The sequence below is a fragment of the Rhopalosiphum maidis genome, chromosome 1 (assembly GCF_003676215.2).
Source record: "Rhopalosiphum maidis isolate BTI-1 chromosome 1, ASM367621v3, whole genome shotgun sequence".
In the NCBI taxonomy this organism is placed as follows: domain Eukaryota; kingdom Metazoa; phylum Arthropoda; class Insecta; order Hemiptera; family Aphididae; genus Rhopalosiphum; species Rhopalosiphum maidis.
In genome coordinates this window covers 24,177,752-24,187,450 of record NC_040877.1, presented here as the reverse complement: position 1 = coordinate 24,187,450, position 9,699 = coordinate 24,177,752, and the positions used below count along the sequence as shown (strand labels likewise).

The following is a 9,699-nucleotide window of genomic DNA, read 5'->3' as shown; positions in this document are numbered from 1 at the left end:
TGTTGGGTTGCATTTCATTAAATTTTATGGGCGCCAAACTATTGTATCGAAACTGTAAACTAGATGTCTAGATATCGTCCTGTCACGTAATAATTTTGTTAACTAATTGTTTTAAAAGTTTATAAATTTAATAAATTCTATTGCCGTCGTTAACACGATAATTCTAATGAACATTTTGTCGTCATAGAAAGTTACGTTATAAAGACTAAGTGCGTATTGTTAGTTGTTACCATTGGACTAAATTCAATAGTAGTAAGTAGTTCAATGGTTTTTACTAGAAAAACGTTTCTACTCAAACCTTTTCAGCTTTATCACTCGTATTAAAATTTAAAACGCGTTCGTCACGTTCTGTGATCATGCCGAGCCTCCAGTAAAATTCAAACAAATCGATCAGCTGTTTGACTGTCGGTTTTATTATGTTCTAAGGTGATACGGTACCCATCACGAACTAAGATATCTTAGTTCGTGCCTTCGAGGTATCTATTCATAGGTACATACGCAATGTATTGAATATTGCTGGTTTTTGTCCATCAGATGAAAATTAAAAAATACTTTATAATATTATAATTGTCTATGTTTACTATATTGTTACGTTGAGCCCGCTGAAGACGAGCACCGTTTCTAACGCGGAATCGTCTTTAATTCTTTATGTTTAAAAGGACGAGCACCGTCTTTAAAGAACGATATGTACAATAAATCGCTTTAAAATATCGATATATTTTTTACATTTAAGTACAATATAAATTTATTCTTTCGATATTTGTCTAGATTATTTTATTTTTTAGTTCTACGATGAACATGTTGTTTTTATTATTTTTACACGACTACACGTATTCGCAACGAATGCGGCAATATAAAATGTTGGGCGACTTTTTGTTTTGTCTATTGGAATTATCGATAATATCCGTACATAATTATTGTTGTTGGGTTTTAGACTTTGATATTTATTTATAGATATACAGAAGGAGAATTTTACTAAACAAGAAACAAATTAATTGGATTACTCAATAGCTAGTAAAGTGGGAAATAATCAAATAACTAGAAAATAGTCCGTCCATACAAGAAATAATTGGCGGGAAATGACCGTCCGTATTTATTTTATTAAATAATCGTACTACGTTAAATAATTCTCTTCCGTAATGTAGTCCTGTGGTATAGATATTAAATAATAAATAGTGCTGATGTGAGCTTAATCTTAAAACATAACGGCTTTCGTCGCTGATGTTTTTTAATAGTAAATGGTTACAAATAGTTAAAAGTAGGTAGAATGAAGGTTGTTATTGTTTTCGGCAACTTTTGACAAAATATCTATTTTTAAATATAAAAATTAATTATTTTAAGTTAATAATCATCATAATATGTTATAAAAAATTAATTTTTCAAAATAATAATTGTATATAATTGTGTTTTACAATTACTTACATTTCAAATAAATTATTTTAATGAAAATTTCCATCAATACCTAATAATCCCTACAGATTTCCGGGCAAGATTCTGTTCACCCAAAAATTACCTTTCGCTTTTCGCCCAAATATTTTAAAACTACTTTACCTTTTTGCCCAAGAATATTATAGCACTTTTTGACCACATTTTTGTATTAAAATTTTTTTTTTTTGGAATTTATAATATTTTTAACACAAATATATATTATTTTTTATTTTTAACACTATATTATAATAAACTAATAAATTACAAATGTAAAGTGTACAAAATTTGTACTACAAATACACAATCTATTTTTGGAGAATAATAAAAGCCGCCTCCTTGTGGTACTCTCTGGGTAATGCTTAATGTCTTTAAAAAACTAATTTACACAAATAAATAATAAAATGATTCCCAAAACGTGGTCAAAAAGTGCTATAATATTCTTGGGGGAAAACTGAAAAGGTAAAGTAGTTTTAAAATATTTGGTAGAAAAGAGTCCCGCCCCAGATTTCCTTCCATAGTTGTCAATTATCATTATCTGAATTATTATAATTGCTCAGTCTCATATCTACATGTAATATAGCAGTGGCGTAGCTGAGGGGACTGCACCTCTCCCTGAAATTTCAAGAAAATTTAAAATTATTTTAATTTTTAATGGTCTGTGAAAATTGCTACAAAAATCTTAAATTGTACTTCACAAAAATTGATCTGCCCTCCCCAAAAAAAAATCCCAGCTACGCCACTGTAATAATATAGGTAACCGACTCTGATACATAACTACCTTTTTGGGATTTTCGGGATGACGGGAGAAACTTTTAGAAACCGGGACAATCCCGGAAATTCCTACTTAAGACGTAAATGATATATCCGTTATCCGCAATCCATGTGTGTTGAATGTTGACCGCGAAAAGTGAAAACTTGAATAATACTGTTTAAATTTTTTATAACAAATGTTCTTTAGTAGTTAGTATTGCCGAATATATGAAAATAAATCATCTATTTCGTAGTATGACTAAATAATTTAGTGGCACCATTATCTCAAAGCTTACATATCTTCCCATAGGATTTCAGACATTTCAGTATTCATAATTCATTCATATTTTTTCATATTTAAATTTGTTGATAGTGAAAGTTATAAATAATCATAGATCTTCGCCTTATACAAATAATAAGGTTAATGTATAAGGACTATGTAAATAATTAAATTATAGCTTAGATCATAATATGTGATCTATAGAATTGTAATAAATAATAACTGATAAAAAATAATAAAACCACATTGATAACATTATGATAACATTGTATTGAATATTTATTCTATATATATTCTGTGGATAGTTAAGTGTGAATGTGTGATAACGTTTTGTTATGTTTTTTATATTTTATAATAATCAACAAAATTTTGAGTTGGATTATTGAGATTTTGTAATTCTTTTACAGTTAACAGTAATACAATTATTTTCTATCAAAAATATTTATGTAACATTTGTGTTTTTGAAAACATTAACTTTTTTTAATTTATTAAATTTCTTCATTTATCTACCTAGCGTATCTAAGTACAATACAATAAACATGGAGGTAGACAATTTTGTTTCTTTATATTTAGCTAAAAATATTTAATTACTTATGTATATTATAGTTTTGATAAAGTTAATAATTTTAATAATAACATTTAATATATTGATGTGTGGTAGAAAACATTATGTGTACATATCATTATATCAACACAATTTTGTTTAAATCACAATTTAAATAAATTATCTGATTCTTTAATATACTTATAAGCTTTTTATATTTTATTGGTACATAGATTTTTTAATAGTTATTTTTTTTTTGTTCTACAGAGTTGAAAAAATATAATAAACGTTTTTATCATGTTACTGATTTTTTAAATTCCTATCAAATGTAAAGTTTGTATAATACAGTTAGATTTCAGTTAACATTTTAAAGTTATGTAGTTATGTTCATATATTTTATTGAAACTGTTTAAAATACAATTTAATTTAACCATTTTGATTATCTTTTATAAAATTCTCTAGAAAAAGAATTAAGTAATGATTTATTATTTAATATTTTTAAAATATTATCTTATTTGGAATTCAAATTTAATTATATCTCATGATATTTGAGTTCAAATATCTCATGTAAGATATATTTCTAAATTAAAATTGACACACGTGTCTTATGCATAATACTGTTTTTATAATACTCAATGTAAAACTGTAAATTAATTGTTTTAGGATTTAAGAAGATATTTATACCAAACCTTAACTAAGGTTGAAGGTCTTTACTCAATTCTGATATCTGATCATGATGGTGTTATTATTTTAAAAGGTTAGTAATAGCAATATCATCTATTTATTTTCACAGTTATAATTATAAATAAAATGATATAACATATAACTTAGAAAATATATTCATTAATATTTATTTTAAATTTGACTATCTAAATCATTTATATGTTATTAATGAAACATTAATTTTTCAACCTTACAATATTTAATATTTATGTTATAGCCCATGCAAATAAATCATCTGAACAAAATTCAAATTACAAACATTCATTTTTATCAGAATTTAATTCTGCATCAGAACAAGCAGGGAAATTAGAACTTGGAAAAAATAAAACAGTGATTTGTTTTTATACAAACAACCAAGTGTGTATTTAAAATTTTGTAAATTACAAAGTAAAAGTAATCAATTGTTAAGTTAATTTTTTATGTTATAATATGTAAAATGTAGATACCTATCTATTTTTTTAATTATTTATGTTTTATGTTATTTTGTTACCTAAAGTAATATTGGGCTATTGTTATTAAGTAACATAATGATAAGATTTCTATATGTAAATAATTTAAAAAAGTTATTATTTCATACTATTTATTATTCATAATATTTTCATGAGCTATGAACTAAAATAAAGTTACATTCAAAACGATCGAAAATTGTTTTTTTACCATATTAAAGTAACTTCTTGTTAGCATGAAAAATACATACAATATACATATTAGTATATTACATATATGTTTATATAATAACTACTAGTCCTGATACAGTATTTTAACTTTAATAATTAATCTTTATTTATATTTATTATAGGTAGTCCAGTTAAATTGTTCAAGATTCTTAATTACATTTGTGGCTTCTGAAAAAGCAAATACTGGTAATATATTAGGGCTAGAAAAAGTGTTGGAGCCATTACTGAAGGATTTACAAGCTATACAGTTTCCTTGATTGTTATATTATTATTATTATTACATTATAATATTTAATATGATAAATCTTTCCTTTCATATTAATGATTATTACTTTATTCTATTTAATATTTTTATCCTACATTTTCAAAAAGTTTAATGGCGATTGTATATTGTGTTATTGTTATTACTACAAATTAATAAAATACTAACAATTTTACTTTGATAATTTTATTTATAAGCAATAACTAAAATTGTTTTTATAAAATACTATTTTGTATAAATATTAGGAAAATATAAAATTTCTTTGTATTCAAAATATGTTAAACTAGTTTTAATTTTCTGAACTCCTTATAATTTGTATTCTATACTTTTAGCGGTAATCGTGTAGTATGTGACCTATCGAGTGAAAATTGAGTTTAGTATCAAAGTTTAGTACCTATTTATCAAATAAATTTAGTTAATTTGCCTAAATCAAACAGAAATTATGATTCTCTTTCCATTCATACCAGTCATGAGTGTTGTACTGGATTAAATGTTGATCATATATTGTGATCTTGCTTGTCTATAGCATTGAACCATTCCCACTTATACTTAGTCTACTTAAAGTGTTGAAAGATGAGAGTCACTCCTATTTTTCAACACTCTTGGCTATTTTTTCTGTTCTTGTTCTATCTTAAAATGGTCTTAAATCTTCTAAAGTACATATTTTAAGTTATTCCCGGGATGCAAATTTTCTGATGTTTTTTCAATGCTGCTTCCTATGGTTTACATCCCACTGGATAAAATACTATTAAAATTATGTTTTTCTTTTTCTTCTTTTGCAAACAATTCTCATTGTATATCTAACTAAACTACCTTTTGTAGAATCTCCATCTGTGCAAAATTCTAGGGGAACCATAAGTTCCTACAAAGAGTGGCAGGTAAAAAATACATACATTAATTTCTACATATTATGTTATATAATGTAATTTCCGGAAGACAGGTACGTATGTAAAAAAATAAACTATATGTATAATTTATAAAATATTATAAGTTATCTAACTGACGATATTGTTTTAAAAAATTTAAATATCATAATATTAATTTTTATACATTTTAATAAAATATTTTAATAGATGTTATTGAAATTCTCAAACTATTTCAAGTAAATAAATAAATAAAAATAATAACTGAAAATAATCACACAAAAACAAAAATATGCTGAAAATAAAAATTTTATTTGTATAAATTAAAAAATTGTTGAGTATCAACAAACAAAATTAACCAATACGATTATTTTGAAAATTTAAGTATCCAAAATAAACCACATAAAATATATATTTTTTCTTTAATTTTTTTATTATATTAAAATGTACGATGGCAATATCATCAGATTGACAACTTATAAATTATATAGTATTATATATATATAATTTTATAAAATATAGTATTTTTACAATTATCGAACAAAAATATATGTAGTGTAGCCAGTGTAGGAACTTATACAAAGGTACATGACTTTTACCTATCTACCTTATTTAAAGTAGTTTTGTAAGAATATATCAGCAACTATTTATGGTTTACTATTTTTCCTGGGGACTGGGGAGTTTTACCTTTTTTATATTGCAGTAAATAGTAATGCTGTATCAAATAAATAAAATAAAAAGTAGAACATTGGCATAATAATTACGATTGATAAATTTCACTCAATTCATCGCTTTAACTTTTATACAAGGGACTCAATTCACCACTTGTAGGTAAATTGAGTCCCAAACAAAATTACTGTTTTTCAAAAGTGGTGAATTGAGTTCCTCATATATACTATATTAGACTAGTTTACAAAATTACCTATACGTACAGTTAGTGCACCATTAGTTATTGCGAAAGCACATCTATATCAACATTATAATGGACGTAATGAAAAGTGAACGTAATAAAACAATTTTTATTTCTAATAGTTACAAATTTCGCTTCCATAAAATGTTAAAGAATGAAGATCAGCGGTGGACTTGCTCCTTAAGTACATGTAAGTACTGTTTGAATATCAATGATTCCAACACAGTTATTGATAGTTTTGAAGAACACAAACACAATAAACCAGACGAAAAAACTTTGAACCGGCAAAAAATTAGCAATAGTCTTAAACGAAAATCTGACGAAGATATTTCAATTAAGCCATCTAAACTTTAACATTCCGAATTACAAAGAGAAAACCTGAAAACGTAAATACATTAACTTTGTCAGATATGACTCTTATTAAAAGAAATATATGAAATATTCGATCAACTGTCCACTTTAATTTATCAAAAACTGTAATTGAAATGCATGAAGTTATTAATAAAAATTAAAATAATAATTAAAACGAATACGGACGAACCCTTTCTAATGGTTAATGATCATGATAATAATATTATCGGATTTTCAATAACGTCCAACTTAATGGTTTTATGTGATACAAATACGATATACGGTTGACGGTACTTATAAAAGTTGTCCTAAACATTTTTTCCAAATCTTTATGATTCACGCACTAGTGAATGAAATGTATGTCCCACTAGTTTTTCTTTATTGCCAAATAAGGAAACCAAATCTTATTTTTATTCTTTTAAGTATATGATGGATTAGTCATCAGTGTACAATTGTTGGTTTAACATTTTCACCAAAATATATTTTTATTGACTTTGAGAAATCTATACATAATGCCGCGCAACAAGTTTGGTCAGCAATTAATATTAAAGGTTATCGTTTTTACCTTGAAAAAAGTTGGTGGAAAAAAATACAATGCCTTGGCTTAAGTACAAATTATAAAAAACAAAATTCGGAGGAAAGTAATTTTTTAAAATTTTATTTTGGTTTACCATTTTTAAGTCCGAAAGATGTTTACGATTATTTCATTGAAGATATTATGCCAACGTTTCCTGCAAATGAAAATATAATATTATTCACCGATTATATTTAAAAAACATAGAATGCACCAGATTCTACATTCCCGCCTAATCTTTGGACTGAATATCTAATCATACAATAAATAGTTGTGAATCATTTCACGCAAAGCTAAATAGTTTATTTTATACTTCACATCCAAATATTTATATTTTTATTGATGCACTCAAAAAAATCCAATCTAATATTTATCTTCAAAGAAGAAGTGAAGAGCTATGTAAAAAATCAAAACACGACATAGAAAAGGAGAATATATTAAAAGAACAAATGACGAGGTACACAAATAATGAAATTAGTAGACTTGACTTTATTAAGCTTGTATCATTAAAATATTTACCCGTTTAATATCAAGAGTATTATTTATTATTGACAATATTGATTATTATTAATTATTATATTATGTATTATTCATCAAAAAGTTGACATTAATTACCCTTTATTATTATTATTAATTTACTAGAATAAATATTTTATAAGGGACTCAATTCACCGCTTCCATTTTTTTACAGGGACTCAGTTTAGGTACCTAAAAATAATAATATAGGACTCAATTTACCAAATCCGATTCGTACTGGGTGATTGGGAGCATATTATCACAATATAGTCTTAATCGAAATATTTTCATTTGTGCAAAATGGAATTCCTACTGTATTAGTAATAGTACTAGTATGTGCCTATATAAAAATGTCGGATGACGATTATTGTTCTCGATCTATGTATTTTGTTAGTTATTGTGGGCTCTGAGATATGAGTGAATTGCTTTAACATTGAAGTTGATTTCTGATAGTAAAATTGAATTGATAGAATGCTCATAAAATAAAGAAATAGTCAGTACTCCTGCTTTTTTGAAATTATTTAAAAAATCTAACTAGGTATATCGTTAGAAAACGGAAATATTTAAAAAACACCAGTTTTTAGCAAAATATATTTTATTTATACAGTGGCGTAAGTATAAAAATTCGGCCGCAAAGCGAAAAAGTTAAAAGGCCCCTTTCTTATTAGGTTTATTAAATATAAGATAATAAAATTAGGTGTATGCAGTATTTCCTTAATAGTTTGTTTTATTAGTCTTATTTTATAATTTTATATATAATATAAATTTATAATTTACTAACAAATAACACTATAACAGTTATATATTTTTAACAGTTAAAATGTAACTTAACGAGCTTTTAAATTCGCAAAGTTATCAACAGTGGCGGCGCCAGATATTTTTTATTGTGGGGGAGGCGATACCGGGCGGAAATTTTTTTTTAGTGGGCCATTTATGTATGACTTCATGATCACTCATTAATTTGATTATACCATATTTTCAGGAAAGTATTGCTAAAAATGTTTTGGGTCTAATATGTACTGTTTCTAAATAAATAATCAAAAAATATACCTTGTTTAGGTATTATTATCATAAATGTACTACAATAAAACTTGCTTCGTTTTATTTTAACCGTATGTAACAATATATAACTTTTTATTTTTTTAATGTATGAGATTTTAGAAAGTGTGCCATTATAGTATTAATTCTATTGTATATTTGTTTCTAAATGTGCAAAAAAGCACAATTAATTTGAATATAGCGGTCACACTTAAAATAATATAACTTAAGTTTAAAAACTCTTTAAAGTAATTAATACTATTTTATAAAACTATTATATCTATTATATACTAATATACCTATTATATCATAATGATATACAATTTCTTTATTTACTTACATATTTTTAACATTAAATTATAGGGGAGGCAATGAGGAGGCAAAATCAAATATTGGGGGAGCACTAGCAGGCCTCCGTATAGTTCTGCTTCTGGTTATTAATAAGTTGTGAAATGTTCATGAGTACTGATTTTCCAGCTTCTATTTTTGACTCAAATAATAATAAAATAAGATATTATTGATTATTTTTAATAACCTTGAAAATTAGATTATGAGTTATAGTCATTATAACATTTATTATAGAATAAAGATAAATATTTAAAATATTACCATTTATTATTTATATATATATATAAATAAAGTTTTATAAAATATTATAAGTATTATTGTTGTCAAACAATTTATTAAAATGTATCTATATAGACTTGGAACTAAGAATATCGGAGTAATTAATGCGGATATATAATTTGGAATATTTATTTTATTTTAAACCAATAACTATTT

The 9,699-nt window shown here is 25.0% G+C and overlaps 1 protein-coding gene across 1 annotated transcript; it reads left to right on the top strand.

Annotated features, from left to right (window-relative positions):
- Positions 1 to 2,804: 2,804 nt before the first annotated feature.
- Positions 2,805 to 4,780, top strand: LOC113560651 (ragulator complex protein LAMTOR3-A). Its single transcript, XM_026966656.1, has 4 exons — positions 2,805 to 3,003; positions 3,666 to 3,759; positions 3,943 to 4,082; positions 4,525 to 4,780. The coding sequence occupies exons 1-4, from the start codon at positions 2,998 to 3,000 to the stop codon at positions 4,657 to 4,659; spliced, it is 375 nt and encodes a 124-aa protein (XP_026822457.1). The 5' UTR covers positions 2,805 to 2,997; the 3' UTR covers positions 4,660 to 4,780.
- Positions 4,781 to 9,699: the final 4,919 nt, after the last annotated feature.

Excerpts from the sequence above, each read along its gene's own strand:
- LOC113560651 (XM_026966656.1), top strand. Across the intron at positions 3,760-3,942 it reads TGGTGTTATTATTTTAAAAG|CCCATGCAAATAAATCATCT; the intron begins GTTAGTAATAGC and ends TTTATGTTATAG. Across the intron at positions 4,083-4,524 it reads GTTTTTATACAAACAACCAA|GTAGTCCAGTTAAATTGTTC; the intron begins GTGTGTATTTAA and ends TATTTATTATAG.